This window comes from Acromyrmex echinatior, chromosome 9 (assembly GCF_024713525.1).
Source record: "Acromyrmex echinatior isolate Ae372 chromosome 9, ASM2471352v2, whole genome shotgun sequence".
Lineage (NCBI taxonomy): Eukaryota > Metazoa > Arthropoda > Insecta > Hymenoptera > Formicidae > Acromyrmex > Acromyrmex echinatior.
Genome location: NC_141860.1, coordinates 12451524 through 12474760, shown reverse-complemented (window position 1 = coordinate 12474760; position 23237 = coordinate 12451524). Strand labels below are relative to the sequence as shown.

Sequence of the window (23237 nt, the reverse complement as noted above, 5' to 3'; positions counted from 1 at the left end):
ACGACACCAATAGCCGATAGCTTAATCACGGATTTGGCAAAGGGGGTAGTTCAGCATGAGCGAAATTCGGCTGGAAATTTGGAAAGTGAGAAAGACAGAGAGTGCTGCAAAGATTACGTAATATTTAATAAATAATAATATTTAATAAATATATTCCTATGCGAATCAACAGAATTCAATAAGACGATATTCAATATTGACGCGCGGTAAGAGATATATGATATGTGATGTAATGTACACGTTTCTCTCTCTCTCTCTCTCTCTCTCTCTCTCTCTCTCTCTCTCTCTCTCTCTCTCTCTCTCTCTCTCTCTCTCTCCTCCACACACACGCGCGCGCAGAGAGAGAGAGAGAGAGAGAGAGAGAGAGAGAGAGAGAGAGAGAGAGAGAGAGAGAGAGAGAGAATTGTTTTATCAACAGAAAGTACTTTTATAGTTAAGATCCAATGGAGCTGGATAGAAATTGAAAATAGCGATATAATTTCATTCGAGCTCAGCCAAAGTTAATTTGTTCTACTTTATGCAATATGCTTTTCTCATTCTGAGACGTTAAAAACTCTTCTGAAATAGGCATCCTTCAAATACTGGTCATTCCCAACCCGATGTAACTTCTCAACCAAATGAACGTCTTCACGAAGATACATATGGACGAACACCTCCGGGAAGAATGCTTTTGCAAAGGCAACACTCGAATCCACAACTGCCGAGTAGAACGCAAACTGACGAAGATTTTAAGCGATTGTCACAGCCGAGCGTAGCAACGACCGAATCTAGATGTGTCGACATTGCGCAAAAAGGACAGACGATACGGCAGCAAAAATTAGCAACTACCATGAGACTCAGAGGACTACAAGGACCCCCGAAACCACCTCGAATTATCACTACCTTGAGAAAAACCGCTCTCTCCGATTCGGAATGTAATAGCCACACAGAACCGCCAGCAAAGCCTCCCAGGTAGATTTCTCTCATTTCTTATATTATAATCAATTATCTGCGTCAGTTTATCACATACAGTCTATTATATATTAACTTTCTATCGCAATAAAAGACAGAAGAAAGTAGATTGTTCGTCAGAAAATTGAATTACATTGCGCATTACTCATTATTAGAGAAAAAACATTTAATCCTAATTCAATTTGCTATTTCGAATCGTTACAAACTATTTAAGCTAGCAGATAAAATTTTAATCAATAACCAATTTCATTTAGAGTAAGAAGAAAAGAAAAAGAAAAAAGAGTTTCTGATAGTTTCATTCTTTAATTAAACGTCGTTTTATTTATCCCCCCTTTGAGAAAAGTCTCGTAAGTCTCAAAGCTTTCTTAAAAAGATACCAATATATAACATTATGCACCGTACTTATATACCGTACTTATATACAAAAGCAAATAAACTCACAATTTTATATAACGATAATGTCGGATTACGGATAACCCATAAATTTACATCTTTAAAATTTACTCTTTCTTTAGCAGAATTTCATTTGTTCGATTTTACGACAAAAATGGGCGTTTAAAGGCAATGAAGAGGCAAATAAGGACACGTGAAAGACATGAAATAGTTTCGTGATCTTCTTGCGCGACCCGCATTACTAAGTTTTGCCTCCCAGTCGCATGTTCCTATTAATAAGCGCTTACGAGGGTTTACAGAGAGACGGTTCTAACAGAGAGACGCGTCAGAGACAATTTTCCTCTGATGCATCGTGCTTTTTGAACAGTTCATTACAGTTCCCCAAGTAAAATTAGAGCATACATCGAGTAATGATTTTGCATTGATCCGTATATAATAAGGAACATGCGATAACAGAGTAGAATAGCTATTTTCTTTCTCACTTTTACTTTACGTAGATCACGATAGATCTTCTTTGTTGGCGAAAATAAAAATTGGAGCATAAGTTAAATGTAAAAAGTAGAACATCAGCCATTATCAATAAGATATCTGTTTCATTCTATTTTGTAACCCTAGCGAAAATAGAAGTATAAACTCGAATGTAAGGAGGAAGTAACAGAGGCGTAAATGAAACTTCTAGGAGGCGAAAATTGAAACAACATAACGTAAAAGAAGCGTAAATGCTTCTTTTCCGTTTCATAGTGTCAATTTTCGCCTCCTAGAAGCTTCATTTACGCTTCTGTTACTTCCTCCTTACATTCAAGTTTATAAGTTCAACTTCTATTTTCGCTAGGGTTATAAAATAGAATGAAACAGTTATCTTATTGATAATGGCTGATGTCCTACTTTTTACTTGAGAAACTCAGGGTACATTCAGAGCGCATAAAACAGCTACATGTTACAGCTGGTAGTCGAATGCATGCTGATGGACTGTTCAATATCTACGCTAGTTGTGAAAAGATCAAAACACGACGCGGACGGTGTGCGATGACAACCTTTGACTTTTATGAGACTTACGGAGTCCTAGATTTTATGACATTCAAACGGAATCAAACAAAAGCACGTATATACAGTTAAATAGAAATGATTAGTACAATTAATACTTTTATTGTAAAAATTATAATAAATCGAAGTCAATGTGGTTAAATTAAAATTGCCTTTGTTACAAAACAATGTCCATTGTAAAATATTCACTGCACTGATTTTCAACTTTGACATTTAATCTTGAATAGCATATTATAACATATATAACCCATAATCTTTAATCAATTAATCGTGATATTAATAATATTTCGTAAAATGTTAAGCGATGTATTTTTTAATGCAATCACATCGTATTTTCAAAAGTTTAAATAAACGTAAATATATTTCTTATTATTATTTTCACAAATCTTTGCTATTCTTTTCCATGAACATTACATTCCTTCACAAAAATTAATTTTGGCTTCGGGAAAACATGCGACCTTTTATCATGGTAAATTCTTGGTAGAAAGGATAGAATACGAAGAGAAGAGAAAGATAGGAAAAGTAAAAGACAAGGAGACATTTAGTGATGCCCTAAAAAAGCATCCGGAGTCTACTTCCAGTTAAAGTTTAATTAAACTCGGTGAGAGTTCGTTAACATCGCTGTACATAACGTTCCACGTGATGTCTGTCTGAAATTTTGCTATGGACGTTTCAATTTGCTGCATAATTATATACATCGCGGTCTCTTATGAAAAACTGCGCTTTACTCAATCTATATTAATCATGTGATAGAAAGAAAGATAGGAAAAAATGAAATCGGCCTCTTTAGTGTCAGCTCATCGTTAATCGATTACATTTGATTTACTATAGATAATCCTGCTTTTTATAAATAAAATATTTTGCTGTGATAATTTGTTTTTTTTTCTGTTACATCTAGAAAAATCGTATAAAAATATTTTCAGAATCATGGTGAGGAACGGGCCAAGAGCTCGACGAGGAAAAGCAGTTCAAAGAGCACCATCGCGCTTATACAGAACGGTGGGTGGACCCACCAGGTGTTTCAATAAGGCGCAATGTGTTGGTCCTGAATTTGTAGTTCGTGCCAATCAACCCCCGAAAACATTATGCGTGGGACAAGTTAAGGTATGAAAATAAAAATAATTAAAAGCAAGACGGAAATAATTTTGAATTTCAATCTGCTTGATACACATCTTTCTTTCATTTTTAATTTTCCATTTATAATAAATTCTAAATTGTTAAAGTTATACAAAAACTATATTTCAAATTATATTTCTAATAAAAAACGAAATATATTTTTAATAAAAATATTTAAAATCTGTTATTTTATCTCTATTCATTTTCTATAATTAATTTCAAAAGAAGCGATTAAGAGATATAAACAAATTATTTGAATTATTTATGAATCTATAATGGATAAAAAATTAAATAGATGATTTATCAATGTAGTTTCATGAAATTCCGTGAAGTATTAAAAAAAATTTCCGGTACCGGGAATCGAACCCGAGCCTCCTGGGTGAGAGCCAGGTATCCTAGCCACTAGACCATACCGGATGACGATGATTGCTGTCTAACTAACAATCATAATACATATAGAGATGATTATAGTTTTAGAAAATAAATAAATGTAATATTATATATTGTATTATCACATAATATAATATAATATTTAATATCTATTACTTTAGATGCTGTTACTCATTAACATTTTTTATTATATTATATTGTTATTTAATTTAATATTTATTAATATTTTAATTATTTAGAAAAACAATATATTTTACATAATAAAAAACATTAAATTTAAATAAAATAAATGACAAATTTGTAGTTACAAAATTAAAAAAAAATTTTAATATGTATATTATTAAAATAAAATTGAAGTAATATTTTGTTAATATTGTGCAGCGCAGGCATAAAATTTAAAAAAAAAATAAATTCCGGTACCGGGAATCGAACCCGAGCCTCCTGGGTGAAAGCCAGGTATCCTAGCCACTAGACCATACCGGATTTGAAATTGAGGAGGCTAAAGTTCGAACATCAAGTTATTATCAGTAATATTGCACTTTACTTTTAAAATAAAAAATATATAATACATTGTTATATATCGCAAAATATAAATTTATTTTACAAAATAAAACAAAAGTAATTAATGAATCCATACAATAATATTACTAAGCAATTATTCAACATGAAATAAAACGTAAAAAAAGAAAAATATTTTATTTAAAAATATATATTTAATTTTCAAAATATATGTAAAATAAAACATATCTGTTTTAATTTAATACCTTAATCATCTTTCGCAGATAAAATATTAAAAAATTATATTAATAAAAACTAGATTATTTAATTCTATAAATTTTATTTGCACATTTTTGCGATATAATTTAAATTATCTTATTTTGCTAAATTTGAATAAAAAAAATTCCGGTACCGGGAATCGAACCCGAGCCTCCTGGGTGAAAGCCAGGTATCCTAGCCACTAGACCATACCGGATTACATTTAGGGATGCTCTTAAGAATATACTTATAGCTATACAAAGGTAAGACAGAGTAAAAAAATATTCCGGTACCGGGAATCGAACCCGAGCCTCCTGGGTGAAAGCCAGGTATCCTAGCCACTAGACCATACCGGATTTTGGTATCCCCCCTCGACTTTACTATATATATGCATTGTGTAAGCAATATAGACTATTTTAGTATAATTTCAGAAATTTTGAATAAAAAAAATTAACAATTAATATGAATTAATTAATTTATTTTTACTCCAAATTAATATTGATTTTATTTAATTAAAATAAATGTTTTATATATTTCGAGTTCCTATATTTTTGTATAAAATATTAGGTGTTGGAATTAATTCGTAGCGTTTTACAAGTGATGGGAAGTACTTTCATTAATGTATTTTTTAATGCTCATGTGAAATAAATAACATTCTTTCATTAAAAACGCTACGAATTAATTCCAACACCTAATATATTAATAATTTATCATTTTCGTGTTTTAATATTTTCATAAATATTAGTATCGAAGTGATAATAAACAGAGATGTATTTTCTATGGCATTCTATGCAATTCGTAAAATAAATAATCCTATATTTTGTACGAAGAAATATAACATTTTCTTTAATGCAAGAGAAATGGATCTAAATAAATATTTGTATCAACATGAAGTTGGAAAGAGAGAGAGAGAGAGAGAGAGAGAGAGAGAGAGAGAGAGAGAGAGAGAGAGAGAGAGAGAGAGAGATGATAAATATAATGATGATAAACTAATAACTCGTTTATTTGTGTAGGCGGGTAACTCTGGCCGGATAGTTGTAATAATGCTAACAGGACAACGCGTGGAAGTAACCTGTGATCCTCAGAAGGTTACTGCCGGAGATTTATTTCAGGTAAGTTTATTGAAAAGTCAAAGCGCGTAACTAATTTTGTTAAATTTCTATCAACAGTAATGAAATAATGCAAGTTTTAATCAAAAGTTGAATAAAAAATACGATATTTTATGCAGTTTTTATTCAATATTTTTCGAAGATTATTAATGAGAAAATTATTTAGACCAGGAACATTCTCCAAAGTTTAAAATTCCGTAATTTAAAATATTAAAAACGCATTGATCTTAATTTGTAATCATTAAGTACTCTTCATTGACAGTCATTCGCAAATGGCATTCACTTATCTGTAAATCAATCTAATGATTAATGGCCATTTCCTTCGCGTTGTCAAATTTATACATGTAATATGTTAATCCAAAAGATAATGAAGTAATAAACATCATTCGTTTAAACAGTAATAAGCGCCAGTATAAATTAATCAAATTAAATGAAATAATTCAGAAATCAATTTTCGGTGATATTCTTCAATCGTATTATCCCGTGTGTTTATCGCATGAACTTTTTGCCTTTGTAAAATTTTTTTCTGTAGAGTTACTTTTCAGAACACTAATAAATTGCATATAAGTGAAATAAATATCGTATCTCGCGAGAGCTTCGTAAAAGAATTATTTTTCATTTGCTGGCTATGCGGAAGAATGTATTTTGCTGGTTTGTATCCCAGTAAAAACCCTTTAAAAAATATGCTTTATCCCCCCATTCTCGAACGGAACTCGTTCGATCGTAATGTTCGCGCGACGATGGCCTCTCAAAGCCACACTTAGGCCGCGAAAGCCAAGACGTGGCCGGTTGTTTACGAGACCACAAATTCCGACGTGAACTCGCGAGAAGTTCTGGCGAGCCGCCAAGCCTAATCATTATATACGACAGATCCACAAACCACGAGTTATGTGATCTCGACGACGAACGTATTGTGCAATTCCTTCTTCCATAAAAATCTGTGCTTCAACATTTGTTCAAAACTACCATTACAGAGACACTTTTCTTGTAATACTACCAATAAAACTGCCAATGAATAAATCGATCGATCAGCAGTATTATTTTGAACTATTATAGGAATATTATAGTTAAAATAAAATTATGTAAACTAAAACCATTGCGATAAATAATTGAAAACAATTACATCATTCCGCTATATTAATAATTAATATTTTTTAAATTGTTATACCTTATACAATGTTCTCTCTTTTTTTTATGAAACTACTAAAGCACAAAATGAAGCAAAAGAATTTTAGAATATATTACATGTATTTTTTAACACAAAATGATAAATTTATGAAAAAATTACAAATTTTTCTATATTGTATCTGAAAGCAATTCAAAAAGTTTAGCAGTAATTTAGAATCTGGGTCATAAATTAAGATAAAATGAGAAAATTTTCATTTAAACTAGAAAAAGGTATCATTAAATATAATAAATATAAATATACCGATCTTATTTAACTATTTCATGTATGTATATGTATAATAATATTCATTTTTATATTGGAATTTCCAATTTCAGTCACATTTTATAGAAACTCTGATATATTCTTAATAGCATTTAATTTCACTAATCTAAAAAAAGACGGTTTCAAGCTCGCAATTCTGTATCTGCCACTTAATTCGAACTTTTAGACGTGACCGGAGTATTTTATCGTACAATTTTTAATAAATGGTCGATTTAGAACGCCCAAGAGCTCGCTGAGAACTTTCAAATTCGATTACTCCTGCAGACTCGCGACAATAGAAAATTATCTCTGCGGCCGAAATGCGTATCATGTCGCGCTATGATAATCTTTTAGAACAATCAAATGCACACCCATGCTGTCTGCATTTAATTGCTTGTCTCGCATAATAATTTCGCGCTGAATCATAATTTACGAACATCATTTTAGCTTTCCCGCTCCCGTTTCTTACAGTTTCTTGCATAAGTAGAAGTAACAAATATAGAAATATATATCAAATGTGTGCTATCAATACATGCTAGAAATTCGTATAATAAATAATTATATTATATTTACGTTTATAAAATAATATTCATTTATATAACCACCCCTTTAGATCCGCAGTATTAAAACTACTATGAGTTAAACTAACATATATGAACTTAACTAATCTCAGACACGTTTTGTGATATATATATTTTATACAATGTATACGCAAATCCTTCCAGGCTATTGTTCAAGCGGAAAGCCTCGATGAAAACTTCACTCTAGGATTGGCCGTACTACTGGCCGGGGATTTCGCGATGTTACCACCCGACACAAAATTAAATAAAGTCGCACCACCGGGATGGTTAAGCAGCGGTAAAAGCAAAGGTTTGCTGGGTCTACCGACTAGTTTCATGCTGTACCTGCGACTCCGATTCTTCCTACCATCTCTTCGTGGTACCAGGTTAGTTCGAACTAAAAAATGGCAATATATACGACTCGACTAACGTTCGTATCGTTTTCAGGAGTTGGATATCGAAGCATTTGCTATATCTACAAATAAGGCGATGTATACTGGAACAGCAGCTGGTATGCCCATATTCCGAATTAATCAATTTGACGGGCCTCGCACTTCAAGCTGAATTCGGGAATTACAACGCCAATGTGAGTTAACCAGTGATTTATGTAATGCACGCTATTTGAAATGAAATTACCGCCACGAAACAATTAAATGTTACAAAATGACTATTAAGTTCCAAATAATTAGATTAAAATTACATAAAATGAAAAATTGTAACAGAAAATATTTGTGATTCTGCAAAGAATCTACGTTTCTTACATGAAATACGATTAATTTTTACTTCACAATATATTATAAAGTCTAAGAATTTTCATATATGTGAATCCAATGATGGTCAAATTCAAAAATTTCAATATTAAAGACTTCCTAAAATGATGAATTTTAGTAAGTGAAACTAAAATTTAAGTAAGATTGGTTAAAAGAAACAAATATTTCAGAATTAACATTTTCTATTCCACCTATCAATACTTCCTGAATTAAATGTTAAAATGTATTATATATATATATATATAAAATACTATAATATATAATACATATAACAATACTGTATAATTTCCATACTGTGTATAAATTATTAAACTATATTCAATTAGCAACATCAGAGATCAATAGTTGCATAATTCCCGAGCTTAAGTAAATAGTCGATTGTTATTATTTTGATCTATTATGAGAGAGTTAACAACAATTCTGATACAGTACATAATTTCGCTGTTTTACATCAGAGCTATTGTATATCCCACAGGAGCATGGCTGTGGAGATTACTTCCTCCTTGAGCACTACGTGCCAGAGTCTTTGATATTGAACGCGGACCGACATCAATCGCAACCCTGCGTCGACGCCGATACACTTCGGGCGCAACTACATCGCGCTCACCGCGACCGCCGTGGCTTGGACTCGAACAAAGCCGAGGAGATGTTCATAACTCACGCGCAGTCCCTGCCGGATTACGGTTCGCACTACTACATTGCTACAGTAGACTCGAAGGAGTTAGAGAAACTGATAACGCGGCAGAGAAAGGGGAAGAGTACCGTGTCCGACAACCGTGATGCTGTGTCGTCACTCGACGGTGCAGGAAAAGCTCATCGCAAGGAGAAACCTGCTCGAGATATTTGTTCCACTTATGGCAGAATCGGAATCTCGCGGTTAAACTCCCGCGAGAATATGCCGATGATACCCTATTCGGACGAGCACGTGAAGAACGCGGATTTATGCCGCGACGAAACACGCAATAACAACAATAAAAATAACAATAACAACATTAATAGTGTTAACAGTAATAACAGCAAAAATAGTAAAAGCAGCAAGAAAAAGACAGAGAGCAATGTGTGGCTAGCGATACATTCTCAAGGGTTGAAGTTGCTGGAGCGAGGGGGCGAGCCAAGGGAAAGAACGGAATTGGCCCATTTTCAGTGGCGAGACGTGCAGACATTGAGTTACAGCAAGAGCTGTCTGGTGGTATACAGCAAGCTGAATGGGAAACGCTGCAAGTTCAAACTACGGATGGATCATCGAAAGTAAGTTTGCTCTAATTTCGAAGATCGATCGAACGAACAGTTTTAAATGGAACGTCGATGAACGCTTCGAAAATGTATATTGAGTGCTTCCTCTATCAGCTTATAATAACGACGTTTACATAAAGAATCTTTCTATTTTCTAGAAGTTACTTCGCCTTCAAGCTCACATCCCTGCATCATCAGTTCTTCCTCAGACTTCGTTCGGAGCTCACGTCACTTCAAGGCCTCGCTAAAGGTAACACGCGCTCTTTCCTACCGATTAAGCTTGCTGAAATGTTTAGAACTTTCCACGAAAGTTTCAAGACAGGAAACTAACTAAATTGTAACACTTTATCGCAAGGATGTTGATCTTCCTTTTTTATGGAAATCTTAAAATGTAAATATCGCGAATAATTGAATCGAAATTTTCAGCGATGATTATCTGACGGATAATCTGACAGGAATCATTAAAAACTTTTTTTAACTCTAATATTTTAATTGCTATATTTTTTTTATTTTTTCGTATTTTTTATTTTTGTCCAATTTTTTAAATTTTCAAAGTATAACAATTAATATACTCTCTAAAACTTTTAAAGTGAATCTCCCTCACTCTTAAAGATTGAAAATTGAGCTATTCTTTTTCAAAACTGGCTCAATTTTCATTCTATAGAGTAAGATTTCACTCCAAAGAAATTTTGTAAAATGTTATTTTCTTGAAACATTTATATAAAGATATCTAGAAAAAATCAATCTACATCATGTTTTAGAATTTGGAGTACCCCTGACGGAAGTAAAACCTACACCATTAAAACCCAAGAGCCTCGATAGTAAAACTAAGATAACAATCGCGAGCGTGGTTAAAGTACAGCAGAGAATAAATTATCCGATGCAATTAGAGGAATACCAAAATAAGGAGAATGAAAATCCTCAGAAAGACCCAATTGTAGTGACGGCAACGAAGGACGCTGGTCGCGAACCCGCCTTTTATTCATCCGAAGAGGATGCTCTTTATGCACAAGTAAACGTGCGATTAGAACCAGAAGGTCAATCGCGAGACACAGAGGATGAATCAGAGAGAGGTTTAATCATACCGCACAAGATTTTGTTGGAACCCAAAGAAACAAAATCGGAGCATGATAAACTCTACGGCTGTTCCGGTTTAGACAGCGAGGCTGAAACCGAATGTACATATTCGCTTCCAAAAGTTATGTCAAACAACATTAATCAGCTAGATAAACCTAACAATCCTGAAGAACTATACGCCGCTATTAATAAAGTTCGACTATCAGGAAAGAAGGAGTTCCCTGTTCCGGACGAAGTTTGGAATGTGTCAGACATTAAAAAAACATTGCAAAAGGTAGTATATATCAATTATATTTTATACATTTTATCAATTACATTTTAATTCCATATTCAAAACATGCTTATAACAATGTTAGCGTGAATTTAGCATACATTTATGTTACATATATTCTACAATGTTAGAAATAAAAGCAAGCGTTTATTGATAAAAGCATGTTCCGAATACGGATCTAACTATTTAAATAAAAGAAAATGTAACAAGACTCTCGATATTAGAAATAAAATGTACAATAAAGTCAGCTAATTAAAGTACAGAGCGGTACTTCGTGCGCAAAGTGTCGTATATACTTCAGTTAAACAATAAAGTCGAATGTTTCGACTACATTTCGAGTCATCCTCAACGAAATTTCTTTAAATCTAACGCTTCCAAATAAAGTTGTTCAATGCTATTTCCTAATCTTTCACACTGATTGGAACTTCAGATGAACATTGTTTCAAATAGACCAAAGGACCAAAAGCGTAAGGGTAAAAATTCTTTCAGAAATAAATAAAATAAATAAAAAACCGCATTGTGTTGAATAAGCCAAGAAATAAAATTGAAAGTAAAATTTTTCAGAAATGAAATTGTTCTTTTATTTCTAACTTTCGATTCGCTTATAATTTTATTTTTTTATTTATCAAACATAACTGTGTAGTTTTGTATTTTATTTCTGAAAGAGAATTTGTACTGTTACGCTCTTGGACTATCCATTTGACCTTTTGATGGTCTTTATCCGAAGTTCCAATCAATATAAAAGATTAGGAATTATATTAAAGTAGCGTTCTACCTCGATAAGAGAGTGGAATCTAAAGAAATTTCACTGAAAATGATTCGAAATGTAGCTGAAACTACTAACCCTAAGACTTACTTAACTTAAATATAAAATATGCAGCTTTACGCACGAAGCACTGTGCCGTACTCTCATTAATCTTTATTGTAAATTTTATTATTGTTTATTCTCTCATTATTTATTAATATTCGAATCTACTATTAAACTTTCAATCTAATTATTTTCTAGATATTTATTTATTATTTCTCTATTAATAAGACAATGTTATCATTCTAGATGAAAGCTTCTAGCTTACCGAATTATGGTGCATCGAAGCAATCGAGTGGTCTTCGTACACCTAGCTTGCCGCGTCGATTGGGTGTGAAAATGGGTACGCGAGCGATTTACAGCAGTTTAGTTCAGAAAGATACCGCGCTTACCGACGATACGGAATCACTGTCTCTAAAGTCTGATACCGAATCGTCTATTCAATCACTATCAGCACGATCTACCGAATCACCCATGCCGGAAGCATACGTGTTGAGTAAGTAATAATATATTTTTCACATAAGAAAATTTCTTTTATACAAATAATTATAATAATTAATGATTATAAAAATAATTTTAATTGTGTTTATGTAATTAAAAATTATTTCTAACATTGTGATTAAATACTTACAGCAAATTCTACAAGTTCAAAACATGAGTCATTTTGATACAAAAATATTCTTATGAATTCTTGAAACTTTCAAAAGCAACTCTATATAATAAATTTATTTAAATAAATTAAATATTTGAATAGCTGATTCTCATTGTTGTTTACAAATAATTTTTACAAACATTTTATTTACATTTATTATTGCGTTATTTACGTTTATCATAAATATCATTGTTGGGATAAGAGTTTTATAATAAAATTCACGATTATTTTTTACCTCTATAGATGCTGATATACGAACTGACGACGAAACTTTCCGGATTCCTGAAGACGAATCGATATCTGCATCTTTAATGGCTCGTTTAGAAGAGCTGTCATTCGCCGAAGAACGAATTTTGCATACGATCAAATTGGAACGCGGCCACGGTGGTAGCATAGGTTTGCAAGTAATGGAGGGTAATAACGGTGGCGTTTATGTTCAAGCAGTTTCCGTTGGCGGATCAGCCGATATGGCCGGAAACGTAAACAAAGGTTCGAAAGTAAAATGTTTATGTTGCTTCAAGATAAAAGCGTCTATCTGACTCGTAGTCGAGATTATAGTTAAAATGAACTACAATGCATCATTGCAGTTAACTATAATGATAACGAATGGATAAATTGAAAAAAGACAATATAATGAAATATATAAATAAATAAATAGATTTAAATTAGAAAGTAACACAAATAGATGCAAATTTAATTAGATGTACAAAATTAAATATCGTTAATTAAACTTTTCTCGACAGGTGACCGAATTGTAGCAATAAATGGACAGAATCTACTGAACCTTCGCTATGAAGATGCTCTGAAGATGCTGCAGAGCTCGTCCGAAACGGTTGAGTTGGTTCTTTCGCAGCCTGCTATTCGAAAAAACTTAGAAACGAGAAACGACCAAGACCAGGGCTCTGTAGAGAACAATTACTTACAGTGAGTATTTCAGGCGATATAATTGATTAATAATTTACTAAAAAAAAACTGTAAATCTGTCTCGCAAAAATTTATTTAACGAATAGTTCGGATAAATTATGCATAGACTGCAGCATATTATATTGCTTGTTGAACTGATATAAATTAATACAACGGATTAATTTCGCGGATTAATCATTTTTATTCCACACAAAAAAATTTCGCTATATCCAGATTTAATTCTTTTATTCTCCATCTCGTTCGCAGTGATATCAAATTCGACGTGTCATCAGAAGCAGAAACGTCCAGCATGATGAACAAGTGGATCGTTCAGAAAACCACGGATGTAGCGTCGGTGCAGAACACTTCAAGCGCATATAGTAGTGCCGCATCCAGCGCTATGGGCAATCACAATAATACCAACAGCCTGTACATGACTGATCTCGTTGACAATAACGCACTAAAATCTGCCAGCATGTTGCTATCTATAGAAGATTTCGACATCAGTAGGACAAGTCGCCAAGTTTTTATTTAGGTAAGTGATTATATCTATATAATCCGCGTATTTATATATAAATTTTTGTCGACGTAAAAATCTTTCAACGAATTATTACATTTTCCATTGTTATTGATTGTATATGACGGAATCTCATAGAAAATTCTATTTGCGAAAAGACTATTATCTCCACTGTGCCATACATGATTGTACCGAACATACGATAGCCCTCGCTTCGAGTGTAATCGAATTGTTGTTATCCACTTAGCGAAGCCCTTGTCGGAGCTACTAAAGTTCGTAACTTTCGCTACTCTTGGTCGGTTTAAATTAAAAATATTGAGAAAAAACTGCAAAAATAAGAATAATCTTTTTACTTCTCAGCAGATTTAATATAATTTTACAAAATAAAATAGAATATTTGTTGATTAAATCTGTCTCTTTAAATTACCAAAGTTTAAATAAGATACTTATATAACATATGCTTTCATATATACTTTTTATACAATATACAATATATATACAATATATCACATACCTTTTATATAATGTACAACAAATTTTATATTGCAATAAAAAATATATTTGAATTTTTCAAGTAACATTACGTAATGTTTTCATGTCCCTGACTTTAATGAAATTACATCTAGCATGAATTTAAAACTTAGGAATTATATATAAGCATTGGTATTGACCGTGTCCCAGGAAGGGGAAATCTATGTGTCATTCCTAAGGAATCATCTTTAGTATGTCTCGGACAGTCTGCCGTCGTGGTTACCTTCTCGTGTTTAAGTTTTAGATTTAAGTTCGTTCGCTAAACATATATTCACCATTTGTATTATGTACAATTGTAAGAGTAACAAATGTAACAGCAATGTCATAAATAATGTATCACTTTCGAATTCTATTGAAATCTCTCATTTTTCAAAATCTTCTGTCGAAATTGAAGAATCTTTCTCTAAAATCCCAAATCTTTTTCTATGGCAGATAACGGAAATTCGACTGAACCACCTGTGCCACCGCGACGAACGAAACGTAAAATCAAGATTGCGCCGATCGAATCGTCGGTGGCGAGCAACGGTGCAACGGAAACCACGAACGACATCGCGATATCTCAGCAAAAACGTTCACCGCCGCCGCTTCTACTGGAAAAATGTCGACGAAACAATTCTGGATATGTCGAAACCCTCCAGCCGCAATGCGACATTTCGGCAAACTGTCCAAGAGCCGACACAGAGCAACATCATCGCGAGAATCGCGTCACTGCGTCGAAGATGATCGAAGTAAAACGTCGTGACAATACGACATCCATAAGAGACAACTCATCAAGCAACAGCGCAAATAATGATCCAATTCCAAAGTCAATCGTATCGAAACCGCCATTTCCATCGATCGTAACGAAATCATCTTCTCGCAATGTTGCGTCGTCATCTAAGCAGAAGGCAATCGACAAATATCCACCGCTCTTTTTCACTTTGCACGATTTCGAAAATATAGTGTCCGATACATGGAACAGAAACGATTCTGTAGGTCCTAAGAACTCGCAAAATTTACACGAGAAAGAATCGACGAAAGCGCACATATTGGATGATAACAGCGTCTGTTTTCGTGTGACGACAACGAGTCTTCCATTCGAAAAGTGTTTAGACAAATGGAGAGATCCTTTTGACGATGACTTCGCTCGGAAGTTTGACGAGTACCGATTCGAAGATAGCACGAACGAAAATGATGGAGTAAATGATAAGAGATCGTTTGATTATAATAATGTTTTCGATAATAGTGACGAGTCGAAATGTCGCGTAGGTACGAAAGTACGATTCATGATTGAATCGCCAAGTTCTTCCCTGTCCAAACGCGAATCTAATGTAAAAATTAGTGTGCCGTGTGACAGTTCACAGAGCCACGAATCCATTCTCAACAATGAACAGGCCGGCGAACAAAGCGCCGTTCTTTCCGTGAAACTGACTGAAATCCGAGAGGAATTTGCAGATGTAAAAGATTGGTGCGACAATGCACGAGATAAATCATACACGTCGAGTGTCGACAAAAGAAATTCCGCGACGGGAGAAGACGATTCTTTTATAATGGAAGTAAACGAGGTTGACGTGAAATTAAAGGCGATTCCGCAAATGTATTGTAACGATAGAAATAATGACGTTAATTGCGAGAAAATTCGGGAGGAAGATTTTGATTTGATACCGCGGAATGTGCAGGCTAGCGAGGAGATTTTCAAACCCGGGAAAAAAAACGTAATAACGGAGAAAATTACTGCAAGCGATGTAAAACAGGTGGATCAAAGTAATGCTTCTTCAGGAGTCGTGGAGAACGTTCCAGATAACAGTTTAGAAATAGCCAGCAGAATTGAAAAAGAGACAAAAATAACACACCGAGAAGAGAAAATGTTTTTGAAAAAAAGTAGCAATGACATCAAAGAGAAGTGTGTTGTCAAGAATGAAAAATTATTGTTCAATGAGTCATCCCAAAACGAACATAATGACAATGGTGAATCGAGCAAGAACGTTTCCACTGATAATCTTATAAACAAGTCGGATAAAATCGAACAAACTCGATTACTTGAAGAGAATAAGGAAAAAAGTAATTTTTCCAAAGATTCCAAGAATAACCATGATACAATTTTGTCATCGGAAGATATTTTCGCGAAGAGTGTTCCCGTGAAAGTTAAGCGAAATTCTTTTTTGGAAACTATGTTATCTGATGATTCAGCAGCTATCTCGAATTATGCGGCAATTTCTGTAACTTCAAGCATGGATAAAGAATTAAGCACGACTAATAAATCACCAAATAAAATCCGGAAATTAGATGCAGATTTTACGACGGAAAGTGAACATTCGCGTGATTTCTGTAATGCGACAGAAATGGATACAAAGAAGCAAAACATTTTTAACGACTCCAACGAAATGGAAGAAAAGATCGTCAAGATTTTGAATGTAAAATCAACGCAATCAAAGAATAAAAGTGTCAGTGATGTAAAAAATGACGTGCTGAATGAACTTCTCTGCAATTTTAATAATATAAAATTGAAAATAGTGAGTCCCGAAAATAAGAAATTAACAACAAAGATAGATGAGAAGATATCATGCCGGATCAATAGTAGAATTTCCAAAGAAAAAGAGAACACATCTAAATCATTTAAAAAATCTCGAAACGAGACTTGCAGCGTTCTTCTAAATACGAAAATTACTAATGTAGATAACGCTACACCAATCGTTGAGAAAATGATAAAAGAAAAAAAAAACATTACGAAAATAAACATCGAGGAAAAGCCTCAAAATCTCAAGAATGTCACTCCAACGATTAGTGAGAAAATTATAAAAAATGAAAGTATTGAAATTAAAAATCATAATAAATCCTGCGACATCAAACATAAAGTTGCAAAAGATAACTCCAAAATAATGATCAGCAAAAATTCTTTGGATATTAAATCAGAAAAGATCAATATAAAGACAAAAATTGAGCAAACGTCCGAACCCGTAAAAAATACGGTCGAGAATCGAGAGCTTAAAAAATCACGAGATATTCGTATTCCCAAGACGATACTTAAGAAAACTAATATTGAGCGCGAGCGACATAAAGAGAACGAATCCCAAAAGAGAATTCCCATCGGGGCACCTACAACGATGAACAAGATTTTCGACAGTAGAGAATTGAAGGCGATCGCAGATGCATCGCGCAAGAATAGCCTGGAAAACGGCAGGAAGCGCGAAAGAGCTTCGAGGGAGATTCATACTCGCGGCAAAGAAAAGACTGACGAAGTAATCGCGAATGATCAGGCCGATGATGATCGAAGGAGGATCACAAATCGGTCGGCATTAGTATTAGTAGAGGATACGAGTAGCTGCGATAAGTGTGCCATAGCTAAGAAAACTACTTCCGTAAACCCTTATAATAATAATGACAATAACAGGGCCGTAACACCCGTAGCTAACGTAAGTAACGACCAATCGTTTTGCGACGTTGTAACGATAACCCCGGGTAAAGTTAGGAGTTTCGTTAAGTATTACGAGATTCGGTGCGACGCGACGACCGTCGAGAAACATTCTAAAATTAACGATAGGGAGAAAGTAGCTAGGCGTAAGTTCATGAAGAGCCAAGCGGTGCCCCTTGCTGCGAGAAACTCGCAGCGGCCGGAAGTAATAACGAAGAAAAAGGAAACGAAAGGTGGAGGCAGAAGTGTTAAATCAAATGATTGCGACCTTCCCGGAACGTCTAACAAAACTCAACTTTCGACGTTTGTCCCGAGGGTCCCGGAAAATTCTTTCCACAATCCAATTTACAAAACAATAAAAATAGGATCGAAGATGGAGGAGTATGAAAAGAGCGGCTCACATATATTCGATAAGGAGACACGTGCGCCGTTCACTAAGATCGCGAAGAAGTCGGTACAGTTCCTGGGCGGCTACACCGTAATTCACTCAGAAACTTTTGGCAAAGACGAATCCGCGAGGATCATTGTGGATACCGATACAAATACATTGAAAAAGAGGAGAGCTCCTGGAATACCGCTCTCACAGGATTTCAATCAGAAGCTTGTCCATGAAATTGCAAAATCGGAGAAACCGCTGTACGTCGGAGAAGGTACTCTCCGACCACGAAAAGCCGTGACTCAGGTCAGTAGCGAAATTTAAGTTGTATTGTTTAATAAATCATATCTAATAGTAATGAAACTAATTTTTTTAAAAATGTTTTTTTTTTAATTACTAAACCAGACAAAATGTTTTTTATAATTTTTTTAATATGGGATATGGGAATGTCACAAACGAAATTTCAGCACGTCAGGTTTTCGAAACAAATGAGATTTAATGATTTTTCTTTCCTTCGTCATATACATATATAACTTGGCTAAAAAGTAAAATACTGAAATTTAAAAAATACATTTTATAGAGGAAATGAATACGTGATTTCTAATTAGAATTTTAAGATAATGTTAATCTTTTTTATAAAAATAATGACAAAAAAGTCATTTTTTGCATATTAAATCTCAATTATTTCAAAAGCCTAACGTGTTGGGAAAATTTAACTAACTGACAGCGAGTTTCTCAGCATTCAAAATATAAGAGACATATTGTCTACTTCAATGTATTTATTATTGTAAACTAGTGTTATTATATCGTTTATGAGCATTTTTTGTGTACTTCTTGATCACATATTACATTTTGTAAATCCTTCTAATTAGAAATTCTTGAACACACATTTTATTAAACACAATACTTTTATAATACTTTCCTGAATTTACTAAGCTTTAAATTAAAGTTTTATTGAAATAAATAAATAAAATTTAAATTAAAAAATAAATTCATATTATTATATTTGAAAAATAAATTGTTTGTTTTTTCTTTTTCAGATATATGCAGTAACAGATCACGTGCAGAATTCAGGTATTAACCGCTTCGTTTTAAAACCAGAAACCCCACAGCTCGTATTTTACTGTACTATATAGATAACACACGTAGCCTTTACGAGTCGTCGTTGCTCCGAGTCTCAAAGAAATTGTACCGCGTGAATCCTTGCGTAAGCATTTTGATTTTCGCTACCAACTGAAGAATAGATTTTACAACGCTGCAATGTCTGCTAAAAAGTAATTTCTGCCTGTTAATGTACACCGTGTGTACATAAGTTCTGCATACATTTAGATTTATATTTTATCTCGAAGATAAAGTCCGATTTTTTTAACGCAAAATATTAACCTTTTCTCTTTATTCTCTATGAAACTCATATCGCTATAAAATATCGCTCTAATTTTTTAATTATTTATATCGTAAATTTATTATATAACAACTTTAAACCTTAAAGAGAAAGAATAGCATTAATGTATCTATTAAAACTATTTATTTAACTAAATGTTTCAATAAGCGAAATACGCTATACGCATAAATCCAATAAGCCGGTCACGCACATTTCGATAAAAGCAACGATTGGATTTAAATGACCAAATTTCCCGTGTGCTCCAAAAGGATTTGAGGATAACAATGAATCGCTCGGCAAACAGACCGCTATTCTAGCTCGAGTGCTTTAACTGCAATGTGGTCTGGATATTCTCGACCGTGAACGAATTTGGTCGATTTATGGAAAGATATTTACGCGATGGAAAAATACTTTCTTTTCCGCTAAGCAATTGTTCGGTCTGTAACTCGTAAAATACTCTATATTTCTTCGACATTACACAATTTCTTTCCTCTCTTCTTTTTTTTAAATTTTATTTTGTAATCTAGTACGGAATTATTACTAGTATATTGGGGAAATTTTTATACGTGTATGAGATCCTTATTATTTTTATGATTATGTTAAAAAAATTAGTTCAATGCTATAACAAAAGCAAGTATAATAAATAATGGTTACATAGTAATAATGAATGAAAAAATCTTAAAATTGTCTTGAACGTATACAATGTATACATTACTCAAATAATCGCGTGTCATAATATATTTATAATATTGTTTTAACTAAATAACATTAAAAAATGGACTTCGTCTAATTGTTAGATGATGTATTCAAAATAATTCAAAAAATTGTAAGCATACTACTTCAGATTAAAAATAAAGAAAATACTACATGTAAAAGGAGCACGTGTACGATTATACAGAAACTAAAAATTCATCTCGCGTAGATCTATTCTTCCCTTGGGAGCTCCGTGTATCGTTAGCTTTGAGCACTGTGAATATTTTAGATACATATTTCTAAGAGGATTGCTTGTAGCTCTGTTATTGTCGAGATCTTCCCTGTAAGTTTTCGACGACACGGTGTATCGGGAAAATCGCGCGTATCTCATTTCTCTAATTTACGTGGATAGAATAGCAGCGATATCACTTGTTGCACCATTTATATTGCGCGCGTGTGTCTCGGCTCATTTAGTACAGACTGGTCCAGGCTAGGATTCAAGACTGGTTTCAAGATTAACTTAAGTCTGAACATGACTAGATTTAATACATTTGCAAATATAAAGCGCCGCAAAAAGTAACTTTCGTTGACATCAATTTAATATATAAGCTGTATTATATTTCTTCTCTCTCTCTCTCTCTCTCTCTCTCTCTCTCTCTCTCTCTCTCAAGTTGTTTAAATGAAATAGTCATCATAGACTAAGAAATAATATGATTAATTTATAATATAAAAACGCGCAATATTAAATGTTCCCTGCAATAACGAATATTATTTTATCTCTTGTAATAGAACTGATCCTCTTTTGAATTTGTTTCTTAATAAATTTGATATAACAATATTGTAATATAAACTACTTATTACGATTATGTAAAATCTTCTTTTATCAAGTACTTATCTGACCAGCTATACATACAATAAGGATTCAGAGCGTCACGAAAGTACTTTTTACGATGATGCTGTAATCGTGAAATAGCGATTTCCTTTAAAAAAAAAAACGTGCAATTTCACAATAAACGAGACGTAACGCGCCTATAATTATATAATTATAGTTCTGTTGACTTATTGTAAGTATTATGATTTATTATACGGGCGAGTGCATCTGCATTGTGCGAATTAAAAGTGACGTATCTCAGTTAGCCATACTAGAAATGCTTATTGTACTATTTAGTATTATTATATGCATATACATATACTTGCTATGCGTATTATTATCATATATAACTACATGTAATAAATGTAAGTATATATTATTACAGTGATGATTCTGTAAAATGCTATGTGAGCAATCTCTCCGTTGAATATACGTATTACATACATTTTATAACGTTAATTGAAGTATAGATAAATTGATTCAAGTGCAGATTCCGTACGTGCATTCTGAAAAAAAATGCGTCTTCTGTCTCGGAGAAAGCAATACATTTTAGAATGGCGGTTCCTTTTTACGATTCTTTCGTGTAAGTACATCAGACAGTGATATATGATAACAATTAATTTTAATATAACGACCGAAGTTGATTATTTTAGTTTACATTGATAGCATCCTAAAGGGGAGGCTGCGCTTTAAATTATTTTTAATAAGTGAATCCAATATTTACAATAAATTTCTTTATTAGCAAATCGTGACTAAGACGTCACGTGCAGAGAATATCCTGTACATTCAATATCTAATGAAAAGAATTAGGATACTTGTTAGAAGTAACGTATAGAAAGAATAAAAACGATCATGCAAAGGAATAATCTAGAACAATTTCATCGTTCTTTTCCCTGGATGCGTTTTTAGGTAGAGAAAAGACATTAATAGTATTTTATAATATATTTAGGAGAGATTTATACATAAATGATAAAAAAAACTACGTATGCCAATTTCCATGCTTGGCTATACGAAGTATGCAATTTGTTGTCGAACTGTGCAACTCTCGTTTATATTCGTTCAGATAGATGTAATTTCCAGTACCGTACGTTTATATTTCCGCTGAATGCTAAAATAAATTATTATTTTTTATGCTGTATAAAAATTTTTCTATCATTCGCCAGTCCTATCGTAAACTCATCGTTGCTTATGGCATAAAAAAAATTTACTCCAGCTCTTATTTTTTCAAGACATAATATTTATAAACTTTATATTTTGTGTTTATTATTATTAAAAATAACTTCATTATTAAAAGTATATATTTCAAATTAATCCATTCGTATCTAATAAAATATGTATTTATATTATATATATCGTAGCTAGAAATAGCATAAAGATATATGTTCTTTCCTGCTAAAATCTGCATTTTGCTCAGAAATATATGCCTCGATGCAATACGGGTAAAAATAATCTCTGGAGATGACTAAGGTGACAATTTCTGGCAATTATATATCCTCTTGACTCATCCCTCTCAAGTTATATAAGCGCGCCGCTTAACGGCGGACCGCGGCTAATCGGTTAATGACACGTAATGAACTTTACCTCAGCGCAAATATAGAGAGACATCGCGCAATTTCTACTCTATCTCTATTAATGTCAGTCATCGATTTCTACACCGTACTCAAATCAAGACAAGGATATCCGATTCATGATCCGAATCGCAATTACACGAGACGAATTTGGTGTCGGCGTTTCGATCAACGAGCACACAGATTCCGAAAGAATATACATGGCGGTGTTTCCTTATCCGAATTTAGCGCGGCGCGAAAATTCTCTACGATATCGAGGGCGCGTTGAGTAAAAATAAAGAGCCTGTTACGAGTAACCGAGCAACGCGTGAACCAGTTTGATGCGGTCGCGGCATCGCGAATCGGCGTCGAGCATGCACGATCGTAAAAGGATACCAGCCAATTTTTTATTCATGACGCCTGACATTGCGCGATGCGCGTTTCTCTGTCGCTGAAATATATTCCTCGCTC

The 23237-nt window shown here is 33.4% G+C and overlaps 2 protein-coding genes and 4 non-coding genes across 8 annotated transcripts in view; 2 read left to right on the top strand and 4 right to left on the bottom strand.

Annotated features, from left to right (window-relative positions):
• The window catches only part of LOC105149837 (uncharacterized), a 90705-nt gene extending 75628 nt beyond the window's left edge, over positions 1–15077 (top strand). For all 3 annotated transcript variants that reach the window (XM_011062531.2, XM_011062532.2, XM_087409530.1), the window contains exons 6-18: positions 568–951; positions 3312–3492; positions 5664–5762; positions 7914–8134; positions 8196–8334; positions 8994–9766; positions 9910–10001; positions 10513–11102; positions 12154–12400; positions 12800–13045; positions 13300–13480; positions 13727–13994; positions 14940–15077. In XM_011062531.2, coding sequence (XP_011060833.1) covers positions 568–951; positions 3312–3492; positions 5664–5762; positions 7914–8134; positions 8196–8334; positions 8994–9766; positions 9910–10001; positions 10513–11102; positions 12154–12400; positions 12800–13045; positions 13300–13480; positions 13727–13994 — 3421 coding nt within the window. In that variant the 3' untranslated portion in view covers positions 14940–15077. The remainder of the gene's footprint in view (positions 1–567; positions 952–3311; positions 3493–5663; positions 5763–7913; positions 8135–8195; positions 8335–8993; positions 9767–9909; positions 10002–10512; positions 11103–12153; positions 12401–12799; positions 13046–13299; positions 13481–13726; positions 13995–14939) is intronic.
• Positions 3850–3921, bottom strand: TRNAE-CUC (transfer RNA glutamic acid (anticodon CUC)). The gene has a single exon. It is a non-coding gene; the product is annotated as a tRNA-Glu (tRNA).
• Positions 4306–4377, bottom strand: TRNAE-UUC (transfer RNA glutamic acid (anticodon UUC)). Its single transcript has one exon. It is a non-coding gene; the product is annotated as a tRNA-Glu (tRNA).
• TRNAE-UUC (transfer RNA glutamic acid (anticodon UUC)) lies at positions 4796–4867 on the bottom strand. The gene has a single exon. It is a non-coding gene; the product is annotated as a tRNA-Glu (tRNA).
• TRNAE-UUC (transfer RNA glutamic acid (anticodon UUC)) lies at positions 4935–5006 on the bottom strand. Its single transcript has one exon. It is a non-coding gene; the product is annotated as a tRNA-Glu (tRNA).
• Positions 14665–22363, top strand: LOC147908634 (uncharacterized). Its single transcript, XM_087409531.1, has 2 exons — positions 14665–18580; positions 19315–22363. Exons 1-2 carry the CDS (start codon positions 14933–14935, stop codon positions 19408–19410), a joined length of 3744 nt encoding a protein of 1247 aa, XP_087265657.1. The 5' UTR covers positions 14665–14932; the 3' UTR covers positions 19411–22363.
• Positions 22364–23237: the final 874 nt, after the last annotated feature.

Excerpts from the sequence above, each read along its gene's own strand:
- LOC147908634 (XM_087409531.1), top strand. The coding sequence starts at position 14,933 with ATGGCAGATAACGGAAATTCGACTGAACCACCTGTGCCACCGCGACGA. Across the intron at positions 18,581-19,314 it reads CACGAAAAGCCGTGACTCAG|ATATATGCAGTAACAGATCA; the intron begins GTCAGTAGCGAA and ends TTTCTTTTTCAG.